At 58.8% G+C, this 15,605-nt stretch overlaps 1 protein-coding gene and 2 long non-coding RNA genes across 5 annotated transcripts in view; 1 reads left to right on the plus strand and 2 right to left on the minus strand.

Moving 5' to 3' along the window:
- Nucleotides 1-1,013, minus strand: part of LOC129533944 (uncharacterized) — a 2,971-nt gene extending 1,958 nt beyond the window's left edge. The window contains exon 1 of the long non-coding RNA XR_010133695.1: nucleotides 274-1,013. This is a non-coding gene — a long non-coding RNA (uncharacterized lncRNA). The remainder of the gene's footprint in view (nucleotides 1-273) is intronic.
- OGFOD3 (2-oxoglutarate and iron dependent oxygenase domain containing 3) overlaps nucleotides 1-7,041 on the plus strand; it is a 27,625-nt gene extending 20,584 nt beyond the window's left edge. For 2 of the 3 annotated variants that reach the window (XM_019026395.4, XM_019026396.4), the window contains exon 9: nucleotides 4,663-7,041. In XM_019026395.4, the coding sequence (XP_018881940.1) occupies nucleotides 4,663-4,799 (137 nt within the window). In that variant the 3' untranslated portion in view covers nucleotides 4,800-7,041. Of the gene's footprint in view, nucleotides 1-2,621; nucleotides 2,893-4,662 lie in introns of those variants that run through there. The other variant, XM_019026397.4, reaches the window with a different exon arrangement.
- A 2,454-nt stretch (nucleotides 7,042-9,495) lies between these two features.
- On the minus strand, nucleotides 9,496-11,365 carry LOC129533945 (uncharacterized). The gene is made up of 2 exons (XR_008680367.2): nucleotides 11,280-11,365; nucleotides 9,496-9,729 (listed from the first exon to the last, which is right to left on the minus strand). It is a non-coding gene; the product is annotated as an uncharacterized lncRNA (long non-coding RNA).
- Between the last annotated feature and the right edge of the window lie 4,240 nt (nucleotides 11,366-15,605).

Here is a 15,605-nt window from a genome sequence, read left to right on the forward strand (position 1 = left end):
AGCCCTGACCCCAGATGCAGCCGAAACTCGCATAGGCCTGGGAGCCCTCTGGACTGTGCCAGCGCCATCCACCCACCGCTGCCTCACCCATCCCCAGGGCACTGCCCTCACCCCCCGCTGCCTCACCCGTCCCCAGGGCACTGCCCTCACCCCCCACTGCCTCACCCGTCCCCAGGGCACTGCCCTCACCCCCCCCCCCGCTGCCTCACCCGTCCCCAGGGCACTGCCCTCACCCCCCCGCTGCCTCACCCATCCCCAGGGCACTGCCCTCACCTATGGGGTGGCCTCTCAGCATGGGTGTTCCTCCTGCCTGGCCGCTCAGTCAGACCAGGGACTGTGTGACAGTCAGGACTTCTTTCTTTTATCTCTTTTAAGATCTCCAGCTTGTTTATTTTGAGATTCCTGTTATTTGTACTTGCCTTTCTCAGGTTAGTTTAGGACTTCAGTTTGCAAGCTCAGTTTGAGGGACTCTGTTTCCACGACCACTTGTGGCAGGTGGCCTGAGCTGCCCAGCCACTTCCTGCCATCCTGCCTCCCTCAGCTGCTCCCTGGCCACAGGCTGCACAGTTCCTGCTGTAGCCAGCGGCTGGCCAAGCCCACTCCCTGCAGCCGGCTTCAGGCCGTGTGTGCCGCAGCCCTGGGCACAGTCTCCCCTGGCGTGGACTGGGGGCGTTTGGCCTGACTGCGTCCTGGCCTCGCTCTGCCTTCATGTCAGTTGTTCTGAGTCATCTCTGCATTAGGGGAAGGGTTTGGACGTCCAGCCTCTGCAAGCAGGAGCCCAGCCTGTCTGCCCTCACCCCAGAAGTCCCAGTCACAGCAGTTTTGTGGGAAAATGAAAAACTCACAGAGCACAAGACAGGCGTTTTCTTGAGAAGTCAAGCAGCTGAAGCCTCCTGGGACTCGAAATTACACAACATTTTAGCATATTTTGATCTTAGTCATTTTAAGCATGATAAATACTTGAGTCAAACATTTTGTATCACGATCTTCTTTCAGATAATTAAAACAACCTGTCTCCTGCATGTGTCTGTCTAATTGTGTGTATCTATGTGTTTACCTGTGATTTGATGTCATACATCTGTCTAATTGTGTGTATCTGTGTGTTTACATGTGATTTGATGTTGTACATCTGTCTAATTGTGTGTATCTGTGTGTTTACCTGTGATTTGATGTCATACATCTGTCTAATTGTGTGTATCTGTGTGTTTACCTGTGATTTGATGTCGTACATCTGTCTAATTGTGTGTATCTGTGTGTTTACGTGTGATTTGATGTCATACATCTGTCTAATTGTGTGTATCTATGTGTTTACCTGTGATTTGGTGACTTTTTTTTTTTTTTTTTTGAGGTGGAGTCTCGCTCTGTCGCCCAGGCTGGAGTGCAGTGGTGCGATCTCGGCTAACTGCAAGCTCCGCCTCCCGGATTCACGCCATTCTCCTGCCTCAGCCTCCCGAGTAGCTGGGACTACAGGTGCCTACCACCATGCCCGGCTAATTGTTTGTATTTTTAGTAGAGACGGGGTTTCACCGTGTTAGCCAGGATGGTCTCGATCTCCTGACCTCGTGATCCACCCATCTCGGCCTCCCAAAGTGCTGGGATGACAGGCGTGAGCCACCACGCCTGGCCGTGTCGCAGTTCTTACCATGAGTGGCAAATGCTAGTTTTCTTTGTAGGGCAACTTTATCGAGGAAGGCAGAGTCCTGTGTTCGGGGGTTCCCAAGACCACCTTTAGGTCCAGTGACTCACTGTTGGGACTCACAGAACTCAGCAAAGCCATTATACCCTTGGCTGTAGTTTATTACAGTGAAAAGAAATGGATTAAAATCCACCAAGGGGGCCGGGTGGGGCGGCTCACACCTGTAATCCCAGCACTTGCAAGGCTGAGGCAGGCGGATCATTTGAGCTCAGGAGTTCAAGAGCAGCCTGGCCAAGATGGCAAAACCCCGTCTCTACAAAAAATACAAAAAGCAGCCGGGTGTGGTGGCGTGCACCTATAGTCCCAGCTACTCAGGAGGCTGAGATGGGAGGATTGCTTGAGCCTGGGAGGAGGAGGTTGCAGTGAGCCAAGATCCTACCATTGCATACTGCATTCCAGCCTGAGAAACAGAACCAAACCCTGTCTAAACAAAAACAAAAACAAAAAACAATCCAGCAAGGGGAGAGGCAGTGGGGCAGGTTGAGGAGTGACCAGGTGTGAGCTTCCCACTGTCTTCTCCTGGAGTTGGGTCAACAGCTCTTGGTTCTCCAGCAGTGATGTGTGATGATATTCCGGGGTGTCACTGACCAGGGATGCTCGGCCGAGCCTTGGTTTCCAGGGTTTTTACTGGGGGGCTGGTGGTGCAGGCACGGCTGGCCTCTGTCCCCAGCCCCTCTGGATGCTGAGCTGCTGCTCTGTGACCCACGTCCCACCATAAGTGACACTGTCAGTGTGGACCATCTGGTGTGGCCCTAGGTCCCCGGTAAACAGAGGTTCTCCTATCAGGCAGGATGTTCTGAGGGCTCAGAGGTCCCCCCGGGAGCCGGGGCAAAGGCCAGGCCTCTCTCTGGAGGGTGTAGGGTGTGCACCGCCCAGGCCCCTGGAGTCAACCCTTTACCACACAATCCCTGTCCTGTGTCCCCAGGATGTTTTTGTTTCCGGGTGATGTCTTGTGGGTTCCAAGAAGTTAATGGACCGAGAGCCAGTGAAGCTGCTGGTGCAAAGGCTGGAGTCAGGTGTCCTCCGGGGACTCACCACCCGCCCGAGAGGGGAAAGACACATGGGATTCTGGAGGCTGAGAGCATTGCTTATTGTTGATTCCTTGGTTGCTGTCATTGCTTATTGTTGATTCCTTGGTTGCCGTCCTGAGTCCTGCTTTAAGGAAGCAGGTGATAATCTAATAGTCATTTACTAAAGAAAGTGCATCTTAGGCCGGGCGTGGTGGCTCACGCCTGTAGTCCCAGCACTTTGGGAGGCCAAGACGGGCGGGTCATGAGGTCAGGAGATCGAGACCATCCTGGCTAACACGGTGAAACCACATCTCTACTAAAAGTACAAAAAAATTAGCTGGGCGTGGTGGCGGGCGCCTGTAGTCCCAGCTACTAGGGAAGCTGAGGCAGGAGAACGGCATGAACCCAGGAGGCAGAGCTTGCAGTGAACCAAGATCATGCCGCTGCAGTCCAGCCTGGGCGACAGAGCGAGACTGTCTAAAAAAAAAAAAAAGTCCTTTTCTGGCCCCGTATTGATCTCATCTCCATCTGAGCCTTCAGTAGTGTGGATGGTGGGTGGTTTCCTGTCCTCCCACAGCTCACGAGGCTCAGCTGTCCTCCATCCTTCCCCCTGTCCTTTGGTGCCTCTGCAAGATGTGCAGAAACACCAGAGGGCCAGAGGAGACCCTCCTTTTACTGAATGCTGGCAGCCTCCTGAGAACCACGTCTGCCAGCAGCGGAGAGCAGAGAGTGTGGACGAGCATGGGCGACTGAGGTCCCAAATGGTGCGAGCCGCTGGGCCCACCTGCTTGTGCCAATGTCTCAGGCTCGATTGAAGCTGGAAGAAACCAAGGACAATGTGTCCTTTAAAAGTGTAAGGTCAGAAGGTGCCCTGACTCCAGCCGACCTGGAAAAGGACGTGTCCTGCATATCTGGAGGTGGCCCACACGGTCCGGGAAAGATCGGCTGCCTTGCCTGCATCCCAGGGCGCTTCCCGGCCTCCATTAAGAGGTGACCATTGCATCCACGTGATTTCTTTTGCTCCGCTATTTCCAGGCACAGTACGACTGACTCCCTCTTGAAGCTAGAATGCCCTGCACACCCGGGATGGACTTCTCTCCCCTTTCAAAGATCGAGTGAAGTTTGCAAATGTGAAAGGAAGGAATTGCATTTCCAGTGGTAACCTTTGAAGGGGAACGAAATTGTCACAGGACGTCAGGAGCCACGTTGGGGAGCACGGTGTCCTCTGAGTCTCAACACCCATGCTTCCCGCTTGGTGACGGTCGATGGCTGTGTCCGGCGGTGAACGCTTTACCACAGAACTCTACGATGGGGTAGGCAGCGCCACTTCAATGTGAAGACAAATGAACTGGAGTCTCTTGAGATAGGCCCCTGCCTCCAGGACCTCTCAGGCCCCGGGCCCTGGTTGCTGCGGTGGAAGCTGCCTGTTCAGACGTCATCTCTATCACCCCTTGAAGGGAGACAGAGAGGTGTTTGCGAGTTGGATGTTTTATCTTGACTTATGTTTCCTGATTCTTTGTTAGAACACCCCCAGGGCTTGGTTTTTGTTCTCAACCTGTGATTAGAAATAAGATCCTAAAGCGTCAGACCTGGAAGGCCCATGAGAGCTGAGGAGATCAAATGCCCGGAGCTCGGAGTTTGGGAGATCAGATGACCTGGGGTGCCTGGAGCCACTGGTGGCCTCGTCTGCAGCTCCTTCCTCTGTCCTGCCCACCACAGAGTCCCTGCTGGCCCCGGGGGGCCCCTCCTCCGCCACAGGTCCCCTGAGCATTGCTGGGTTTGTTTCTCGAGCTCCTGCTTCCTGCAGAAGCAGTTCCCAGAGGGGCAATTTCTCCAGCCTGCCTGGTTGGTTGTGTTGATTGGTTATAGTTGCTCTTTCAGGTGACTGCAGACCCTCTGAAGGCTGTGGCCGTGGGTGTGGCTCTATGGCCACCTCTCTCTCTTCTCCTCTCCCAGGTCGCGTCTCCTTCTTCACCTCGGGGTCCGAGAACCTACACCGCGTGGAGAAGGTCCACTGGGGCACCCGTTACGCCATCACTATCGCCTTCAGCTGCAACCCCGACCATGGCATCGAGGACCCAGCGTTCCCGTAGCCGGCAGCCGGGCCAAGGTAACTTCAGGAGGGCCCGTGTGGAGGCAGCCGCGCCAGTCGTGCGCCCGCCCCCACGTCCACCCGCTCCCGTTGCACAGAGTGCCTTAGGAATTCTCTGATTTTGATTTGCTGACGTGTTAATCTTTTCATCCGTGAGTAAATGAAGGGAACCAGCTTTTCACTTCTCCAGCATCATGTGTGCTTGGGCTGTAGGCCTGGGAGCCTGAGGTGGAGGCCAGCCCCTCCCTCAGGAAAGGGACCCAGCAGGACGGGGCACAAGTCCCCATCTGTGAACGGACGGGACTCATCCACCCAGGCCTCGTCCAGGTTCAGCAACCCCCCGGCCCATCAAAGACTGGCTAAAGCATCAGCCATAACTGGGGACAAACGTGGGGCCAGCAGCTTCCGTTCGGGGTCTCGGCATCAGCAAACCGCGGCAGCTTTGGAGAGGGGTCCGTGAGTTGCTGCTCTGGAGGCAGCAACGGGGTCCTTTGGGGTGGGTGGGAGTTCTGCTGGATTCAGGTGGAGGTGAACATCTGCCGTTCCCACAGCCCTGCGTGCACCCCCAATGCTGCTGGCCCACAAATCACCGTGGGCCACGGCCCCACCACACCAGGCTTGGCCCTGTCAGCGGCCAGCATCCCGAGGGCCAGGGTCCGAGTGTCCTCACCAAGGAGGCTCTTGGCGTCGCTGTGCCGGCTCCCGTGGGCCTTCTGCTGGGTCGAGGGTAGGTCTCCTCCTCCCCCTTTGCCCTGGCATTAAACTGATGGTCAGGCTGGGCGCGGTGGCTCACACCTGTAATCTCAGCACTGTGGGAGGCCGAGGCAGGAGGATCACTTGAGGTCAGGAGTTCAAGACCAGCCTGGCCAACATGGCGAAACCCCGTCTCTACTAAAAATACAAAAACAAATTAGCCAGATGTGGTGGCGCAAGCCTATAATCCCAGCTACTGGGGAGGCTGAGGCAGGAGAATCGCTTGAACCCAGGGGGCAGAGGTTGCAGTGAGCCGAGATCGTGCCACTACACTCCAGCCTGGGTGACAGAGTGAGACTCCATCTTAAAAATATAAAAATAAAGTGGTGGTCAGAGGAGCCCTGAATAGACCAGCTGTGGAGAGGCCTGGGTGGGCTGGCTGGCAGGGAGGGCAGGCCAAGCCCAGTTTCTGCCCACAGTCACCTCGAGGTGACTGTCCAGGGCTTTGGGCACCTTCCCGGGAGGGGGACGGCCGCCCACCCTGAGTGGTGTTGAAGCCGGGCTCTCCTGGATGCCCTGACCCAGCTGCCTGGGGAGAGCCCTGGGCCCCTCCTCCCTCAGCACCTCCTCCCTCAGCCCCTCCTGCCTCGGTCCCTCCTCCCTCAGCCTGTCTGGCATAGATCCATGTTCCCCAGCCCCTGGCACAGGTGCCTCTGACTGGAGGAGGCCACACTTGTGGCCCGGGAGCTGCTCTGGGGGTTGATAAAGAAAGGGAATGAGTGGGCGTGAGGCCAGCTGAGGCATGGTGACCCCTGGGAAGGAGCGGGCGTGAGGCCAGCTGAGGCATGGTGACCCCTGGGAAGGAGCGGGCGTGAGGCCAGCTGAGGCATGGTGACCCCTGGGAAGGAGCGGGCGTGAGGCCAGCTGAGGCATGGTGACCCCTGGGTACGGGGGACTTGGGGGCCGCACCTCGGTTTGCCCAGGGCCCCTCCTGCACCATGGGCCACATGTGGAGGACGGCGTGGGATAGGCTCCCTGGGTCCACAGCTTCTGCCCGTGTATGGGGAACCCTCCTTGGTCAGGGCTGCAGGCTCTGGGCAGATGGGGCGGAACCCTGAGGCTCCTGTGCCCTCCCATGGCCTCTGATGTGGGACACTGGAGCGAGGCACGATTCTGAAGGACTCCATGGATCTGGGAGGATGAGGCCCACCTCCGGTTGGTGGCCAAAGCCATCCTCGCGGGGCCGGCTGCTTCACGGATGCTCTCCGGATCGGGCCGGTGGGACCCATCGTGGGTGGGAAGTCGCCTGAGCCTGGGCCGCCCTTGAGCTTCTCCCAGTCTTAACTTTCTGGAGGGTCCGTGGCTGTGGTCATGGTCGGGGCAGGTGGAAAATGCTGCATGGAAACCTGATCCTGTCACCTTGGAGTAAATGATGATGCCGCCGGCTTCTCGCCACATCTAAAGGATAAATGCATTTGAAGAAAGTGGGTGTTGGGTTTGTTATGGGTTAAAGTGCTTTTGAAATAAGTAAATTATTAGTTTGATTTTCATTTTTGGCTACTTATACTATTCATGATAATCACAGAGGTACTTGGACAAAGAAATATATTTGGGCAAAAGCAAGAATTTCCTTCTTTTTTTTTTTTTCAGACGGAGTCTAACTCTGTCGCCCAGGCTGGAGTGCAGTGGCGCAATCTCGGCTCACTGCAAGCTCCACCTCCTGGGTTCCCACCATTCTCCTGCCTCAGCCTCCCGAGTAGCTGGGACTACAGGCGCCCACCACTGCGCCCGGCTAATTTTTTTTGTATTTTTAATAGAGACGGGGTTTCACCGTGTTAGCCAGAATGAAGAATTTCCTTCTTCTGAAGTGGGAACATATGGCTCATGCTGGTAATCCCAGCACTTTGGGAGGCCAAGGTAGGAAGATCACTTGAGCCCAGGAGTTGGAGACCCATCTGTGCAACATAGTGAGACGCTGTCTGTACAAGAAATTTTTTAAAAATGTAGCTGGGCGTGGCAGTGTGCTCCTGTGGTCCCAGCTACTCGGAGCTGAGGCAGGACGACTGCTTGAGCCCAGGAGGTCGAGGCTACAGTGAGCTGTGATGGCTCCACTGCACTCCAGCCTGGGAGACAGCAAGATCCTGTCTCAAAAAAAAATTTATCATTGAAGCCTGGGCATTTTTAAAAAATAAAAAGGTGGGAAAATACGTGGGCACAGCAGTGAATCCTCACACCCTGGGCTTTGCCCAAGAAGTGCTCGTGAACCTGATGAAAGTGTCGGGTGTGGCCGACGTGAGGCTGTTCCAGGAGCCATGAGGGGTGATTGGTTCCGCTAGAAGGTTCCAGGGAGGAACTGGAGTCTCAGGTGTGTCCTCTGATGAGTGATCTATTTTTAAGTAAAAGTGTTTCATTAAAGTCAAAGATGATTATTCCTTTCAAAATAAAGAATCTAGGAGGGCGAGTCCTGCTGTCCGGAAGGGATACGTTTCCTGCTTCTGTCCGTGCTCCTGGCCTGGCGGTGGCCGTGTCCCTGCTACGTGCGTGGACAGAGTCTCCAAGACGCGGCAGCCACCAGAGCCAGGCCCGAGCGCACAGCCGTGCATTGCGAAAGCAAAGCCGAAACACGAGGTCGCCGTATGTCAGCCTGGGGAGTACAGAGCCCCAAGGCTGGGTTTCTTGAGTTGTGTGGAAAGCTCCGTGTACATGTCCCGAGTTCTCACGAACGAAGGGGAGGAAGCCACGAAAGCAGAGGCCACAACGGTGAAGTGGGTGGGGGGGGGTTCCGGGGAGGGTTCTGGGGAGGGGCTCCGGGGAGTGTTCCAGGAGGGCTCCGGCTTTCTGCAGGGCTGAGGCCGGGAGGGCCTTGGTGCCGTGTGGGTGTGTGGCCCGGGCCTGTGAGGCCACAGGGTGAGCAAGGAAAGCCGTCCATTTTTATGTATAGGAGACTCGTTTTCAAAGGAAGGGAAACGGGCGTGGCCCTCCCATCATTGGTCCCATCCCGGAAGACTCGTCACCATGGCCAGCCTGGAGCTGACTCTGCGTGGTGTGTGGGTCACTGCCAGGAACCCACATGGCAGCCACCTCTCACCCCCCCATGGTCACAGCCCTGATATGGAGCGTGGTGGCCTCTGCTCCCTCCACCTTCTCTCTTGATGGGGACCCTGGCCCGGCTCTGCCCAGCCCTGCTGTGCTTATCACCGAGATGGGAGCCAAGGGCCTGAGACACCAGCGGTGTGTGCCACGCCCACTCACCACCTGGCACGTCTCCCAGGTCAGCGCTCGCTGCTGGACAGCTCTGGGCTGGGGAGCTGGAGGACCCGCGGCCAGAGGGTGGCCCCGTGAGCTCAGGGGTGGCTCAGGCATCAGGAAGCCTCCGTCCACACTGGGCGCTGTCCCTGACCTGCACGTCACTCTGTTTGTCACACCGTGGCACTGCCCAGTACCGGTCCTCGCCCTGTGATCTGGGGGTGCCCAAGCATTGCTTCTCACCTGGCCGGCCCATGCATTTTCTGTTCCTCTCTGTCCGTTTCTGTCCGGTCTCTGTCCCCCTCTGTCCCCTCTGTCTTGTCTCTGTCCTCCTCTGTCCCATCTTGTCTCTGTCCAGTCTCTGTACCCCATCCCCTCTGTCTTGTTTCTGTCCAGTCTCTGTCCATCTCTGTCCCCCTCTGTCCTCTGTCTTGTCTCTGTCCAGTCTCTGTCCCCCTCTGTCCCCTGTCTTGTCTCCATCTCTGTCCAGTCTCTGTCCCCCTGTCCCCTGTCTTGTTTCTGTCCATCTTTGTCCCACTCTGTCCCCCTGTCCATCTCTGTCCAGTTTCTGTCCCCTTCTGTCCCCTCTGTCTTGTCTCTGTCCATCTCTGTCCAGTCTCTTTCCTGCCCTCTGTACCCCTCTGGCTGCTGTTTCTGTCTAGCCTCTGTCTGATCTCTGTCCAGCGTCCTCACATCTTAGAGCCTCCTGGCCCCCAAGGCAGGTGGGTGAGGGACGGAGCTAGGCCAGCTGGGAGTAATGAGAGTTATTTTCCATTTATTCCATTTACACATCTAAATAATTTGCGGAACATCAACAAAGCACGAGGCAGGAAGAGGACGAAACAGGAACAGCAGATGAGGAGGGGCTGAGGAGGCCCCTGTGCCTGCAGCAGTGAAAATGGATCCCGAGGCTCCTCGTGTTGGGGAAGAGGGCATGGGGTCCCCCGCAAGCCAGTCCATCTCCGTGTCGTTCTGGGGACGCCGGACACATACTGGAAATATCCGAGTTTCAGGAGAAGAGCGGGTCAGGCCCCTCGCCGTCCCCTGGACTCACTTTGCATGGCTGCACCTTCCTCCCCAGGAAGGGGCCCCGTGGCTCCTGTCTAGCGTCCTGGGAGCTGGCCACACCCTGCCGAGACACACCTTCTTTCTGCGTGGTCTGGGCCCCTTCTCCGTGTGTCTCTGTCCTTCCTGTCTGCTCCCAGCCCCAGTGTAGGGTGGGGATCAGGTCCTGGCCGGCTTAGGGCAATGCCAGGCAGCAGCCGCTCCCTCACGGACCCCAGGCTCCCAGCAGAACCTCCGGTGGCTCACCCTTGGGGGCTTGCCCCACCTCGCCTGCCAGCATGCCCTGCCTAGAGGGCAGGGGAGGGTCTGTGGCTGGAGACCAGGGCGGGTGCTCCGGGGAGGGTCTGTGGCTGGAGACCAGGGTGGGTGCTCGGGCCCCTGACAGGCCCTACCTGGGCTTTCCTTCCCCCGTAGCCCCTTGTGAGGCCAGGCCAGGCTCACTGTCCCCATATGCCCCTCGGCCCTGGGACCCCGCACCCAGGCCCTCCTGCTAGCCAGTCCTGCCCTGCATCTTCGTTTCGGCTGGCATGTGTGGCCAACTCCCTGCTCTGGGCCCTCCCTGGGTGGCCACGCCATGTCCAGGGCTCTGGAGCATGCGGTCCTCAGAGGGGAGCCCAGACCCCTCAGCCCGGGTCAGAACTTGCTGGCATCCCTACCTCGCTGTCCGCCCAGCCCCCTTCCTGTGCTCTCGCCCGCTGGCCCTGGAATCCTGCCCATGGTGAGGTGGGTACGCTGGCTCCTGCCTCTCCTTGGGCCCCTCCCTCCACCCCTGAACCCACACCCCCCAGGACTGCCTCTTAGCGTCGCAGGGAGAAGGCTTCTGGCCCCCAGCTGCCCAGGGGAAGGCGGAGGGAGGATGGGGAGGAGAGCCTGGGACAGAGACAGCCACTCCCCATCACTACAGGCCAGGGGAAGGCGGAGGGAGGATGGGGAGGAGAGCCTGGGACAGAGACAGCCCTTCCCCATCACTAGAGGCCGGGGAAGGCGGAGGGAGGACAGAGAGGAGAGCCTGGGACAGAGACAGCCCTTCCCCATCACTAGAGGCCGGGGAAGGCGGAGGGAGGACAGAGAGGAGAGCCTGGGACAGAGACAGCCACTCCCCATCACTACAGGCCAGGGGAAGGCGGAGGGAGGATGGGGAGGAGAGCCTGGGACAGAGACAGCCACTCCCCATCACTAGAGGCCGGGGGAAGGCGGAGGCAGGACGGGGGAGGAGAGCCTGGGACAGAGACAGCCCCTCCCCATGAGGCCCCAGGCCCAGCCCTGGCCTGACTCCCAGCCCCCGGGAGGAATTTTGGCTCAGGGTGGCCAGGTTTGGCTGAAGGGCAGGGGGGCAGCGGCTCCAGTTTCCCGCCAACTCCTAGTTCTGGGGTGAGACACAGCTCTGTGTTTTTAATCACGCTGTGGGGTGCTGGAGGCCACCTGGACGGACGGAGCCCAGCCCGACGTCCTATGAGGACCCGTCAGTCCCAGGCACCTGCATGTGTCCACTCCCGGGATTTCCAGCATTGGGCCCCAGGCACGGCCTGGGTGGTCCTTCGAGCCGAGGTCCCTTAGCTGTGAAACAGGAGAGGACTCGGTCAGAGAGCAGCCCAGTGGTGGGCTCTGCCAAGGGGGCTCCCGTCGGGGCCATGAAATACCCAACAGCCCAGGCCGCTCGGCCTGTGGGTTGCTGTGGGCTTCAGGGAAGCAGGGGGCGGGGGGGGGGCTTGCCAGGAGGTCCCGTTGGGCTGGCTGGAGGTGACAGGAAGATCCCAGGCCTAGCTGGCAGTGGGGTCTGCAGGGGCCCCATGCGGGGAGGGCAGAGGGGGCTGGGGCTTGGACCGGAGTCTCTAGGCTGCTGACCGTTGGGGCTGTGTCCTGCTGTGACCTCACTCACCCCCAGGCCCTCCCAGCCTGGGTCTCTTTGGCTGCAGGTGGGCAAAAGTGACAGACCAGAGCTACCCAGCCTTGGGCCAGTGCCAGCCTGTGCACCCGTCCCGGTGGCTTGGGGCACGCGACGCCTCTGGGCCCTGGGTCAGTCCCAGGAGAACTGGCCTCCCCTGACCCCTGCATGGGGCTGGGCACTTGGCCTGGGAAAAGCCGGAGTCTGGAACAGCCTGGCCGTTGGCCTTGGCAGCCTCGCTTCCAGCTGGGACTGTCATCTGTCTGGAATTCAGATGGAAAAACCTGCCCTTGTGAGTGATGAGGGAAGGTGCCAGACAGCATGGGTTGCACCAAGTGCTTTCCTAGGGGCAGAAAGGGGCCCGTGCACCCCGCCACCTCCCGGGGCTGACCCTCCAGGTAGCCAGGAGCGCACCTGTGATGCTGTGCAGGTTCAGGGCAGGAAGAGTGCAAGTCTTTGCCAGGCAGCTCCAGCCATCCTCCCCGGCCAGGGCCGCCTCACCCCACAAGCGCAGTCACTGCTGCCACCCGCAGCGGCGGGCCGCCTTGAGGTCCATTCCGCGGGGACGGCCTCCCACAGCAGAGAGTGCCCGGGCAGGTAAACAGCGGAGCCTGCTGGTTGGAGGTGCGACCCACTTCCTGAAGCACACTGTTCCTGGAATGCCTGGGAGTTCAGCAGCTCTAAATGGCAGGTGCTTCTTTGTTGAGGAATAACTCATGTGAAGTGCGGCTTGGGGCCTTGAGACCCCTGCATCCACGCACTGGTGCACCCCACCCTCCCCGCCGTGGACTCCAGAAGACCATGTCCTCCACGCTCTATTGGGAAGGCGGGAAGGTGGGACCTGGGGGTGTCTGAAAAAGCCCCTTTGAACTTGAGGCCAGTTTGGGGAACGTGGCGTCCACCCCCACTGCCCTGCAGCAGCCCTGGTCGGGGAGCGACGATCAGAAACCAAACCCCAGCCACGCCAGAGCCGCCTGGAGACAGACCAGACGTGGGGCAGTCTGTGAGGGCGCCTGGGAAACCAATCACCCGCCGCCAGGCACCTGCCGCCAGACATCCACCCCCAGCCGGGGACACAGTTCATTCGTGCGTTCCTTCGTCCCCCAGGCATGGGCCACCTGCTGCCTTGTTCTCAGGGCCGAGGCCTGCCCAGGACACCTTCTCCCTCACCATTTTTGCTCTGGGCTGAAGCAGCTGGGGGTGTGGGTGGAGGGTAGCAGAGGTGGGCATGGTGGGGGGATGTGACAGTGCTGGAACCCAGCCCCTATCCTGATGCGGGGGGGGCCCCATCCCAGCTGCTCCACTGTCCAGGGCCTTCCAGGGGAGCTGCACACCCCACACAGCAAAGGCCTCTCCAGCACAGGCCCTACCATTTACCCCATAGCCCAAACCCAAATTTACAAAACCTCCGATCCAGCACAGTCAGTGTGTCACAAAGGGATTTTCAGTCGCCTTTTATGAAAAGAAATTCCTTTCCCAAGTGCACCTAATATCCAGTAAATTCCAGGTGCTTGCAGGGGGGAAACGGGAGGGCTCGTCCCTTGCTGGTGAGTGTCCGCGGCATGGCTGAAGCTGCTTTGGGGAACAGGGAGACAGCGAGACAGCTTCCACCTGCCCAGTGATTCCGCCCCTGGGTTCTACCCAGGGCAAACGAAAGCAGAGGCTGAGGCAGCAGCGTTCACAGCAACTTCCTTAGCGACTGCCCACCCAGCGCTGGACCCAGACAGCCGCCCCTCGGCAGGGGCAGCGATCCCTCGGCCAGGCCCCAGCAGCGGCAGCGATCCCTCAGCCAGGCCCCGGCAGCAGAAGGGAGGCAGCTGTGCTGCAAACTACCGGAGTCCGGACATGCAGGACCGCAGGCTGCAGGCTCCCATTTGTAAGGAATGCTGGAACCAGCAACACCTGCCAACGGCCTGCAGCAGGGATGCGGCCTCGTGGGGAGGGTCCAGGGGGCCTTGCAGCGGGGGTGGGGGGCCTTGTGGGGAGGGTCCAGGGGGCATTGTCGGGGGTGGAGGGACATGGCAGGGAGGGTCCAGGGGAGCCTGGCAGTGGTCGGGGCCGTGGGCACAGCAGAGCTGTGGTGCTGGGGGCAGCCAGCCGTGGACAACGTCAACTAGGACCTGTTAGAGCTGGGGTCTTACTCTTGCTTTCAGAGCAGAAAGGACTTCTGCTGAAATCCCCAGCGGGGCACTCGACCCCTATAGTGGGTTGTGCCATGCACTCCATTGTCACCGCCCCCGACCGGCCCCTGGCGCCGTGTCCCTCCTACCTGAGCAGGCTCTGACTCCAGCCCTGGACACAGCTGGGGTGGCCACGGGGACTCCTGAGGAGAGGGGCTGTCCACACAGCCTGGTGACTTGGAGCCCTGGGACCCCCACGCCTGGGTCAGGGTGGGGCCGGATGAGATCTGAGTAAGGGAGTTGGGTGCCAGGGAAGGGCAGGGCCTGGGGTGGGAGGGGAGGAGGGGAGAGGAGGAGAAGGGCCTCCAGGGGTGGCCCAGGGGACGGGGGGCAACGCGTAGATGGACACGCAGGCCTGGGCCCAGCTCTGACCTCCCCAGCTGCCGGCCTCTCGTGTGCCATGTCCTCCTCCTCCTCCAAGGCAGGCACCCGACAGCCCCGTGTGCAGGAGACGCGCAGCACTGACCGACCCCAGGCCTGACTACGTTTGAGGCAACCATGAAGGCCTCAGACATTCAAACTTTTTAATAGACTAGGCGTGGTGGCTCACGCCTGGAATCCCAGCACTTTGGGAGGCTGAGGTGGGCGGATCACTTGAGCCCAGGAGTTTGAGACCAGCCTGGGCGACATAGGGAGACCCTTGTCTCTACAAAAAATACAAAAATTAGCCGGTTGTGGTGGCACATGCCTGTAATCCCAGCTGCTCAGGAGGCTGAGGTGGGAGGATCACCTGAACCCGGGAGGCGGAGGCTGCAGTGAGCCGAGATCACACCACTGCACTCCAGCCTGGGCAACAGAGCAAGACCCCATCTTAAAAAAATTTAGTAACAATCCTGATTTTAAAGCTGTGTATACCTTTTGGGAGAAATCTGGAAAAGACTCAAAAGTATAAAAAGTAAAAAAAAAAAACAAAAAAAAACTACCTAAAATTTCCCACCAAGGGCTAACACTGTTGCTTTTTTTTTTTTTTTGAGATGGAGTCTCACTCTGTCGCCCAGGCTGGAGTGCAGTGGTGTGATCTCAGCTCACTGCAATCTCCGCCTCCCGGGTTCAAGTGATTCTCCTGCCTCAGACTCCTGAGTAGCTGGGGTTACAGGTGTCTGCCACCGCACCTGGCTAATTTTTGTATTTTTAGTAGAGATGGGGTTTCACCATGTTGGCTAGGCTGGTCTTGAACTCCTGACCTCGTGATCCACCCGCCTTGGCCTCCCAACGTGCTGAGATTACACGCGTGAGCCACCGTGCCCGGCCCACTGTTGCTATGTTAAAGTGTCCCTGTGAAGCCTTGAAGCATACATGCACACGCATGCACCCACATACGCCTACACAGCCACGTGTGCACATGACACAGGGTCGAAGTCACACACACCACACGCCTACACAGCCACGTGTGCACATGACACAGGGTCGCAGTCACACACACCACACGCCTACACAGCCACGTGTGCACATGACACAGGGTCCCAGTCACACACACACCACACGCCTACACAGCCACGTGTGCACATGACACAGGGTCGGAGTCTCACACACCACACGCCTACACAGCCACGTGTGCACATGACACAGGGTCGCAGTCACACACCACACGCCTACACAGCCATGTGTGCACATGACACAGGGTCGCAGTCTCACAAGCCACACTCGAAATGCCACACTCTCACCACACATCCACACACACATTCTTATTTGTTTCAAACGAAACCTGGATTAAGTCACTCGGTTTCACTTTCCAGCT

The sequence above is a fragment of the Gorilla gorilla genome, chromosome 4 (genome assembly GCF_029281585.2).
Source record: "Gorilla gorilla gorilla isolate KB3781 chromosome 4, NHGRI_mGorGor1-v2.1_pri, whole genome shotgun sequence".
Classification (NCBI taxonomy): Eukaryota; Metazoa; Chordata; class Mammalia; order Primates; family Hominidae; genus Gorilla; species Gorilla gorilla.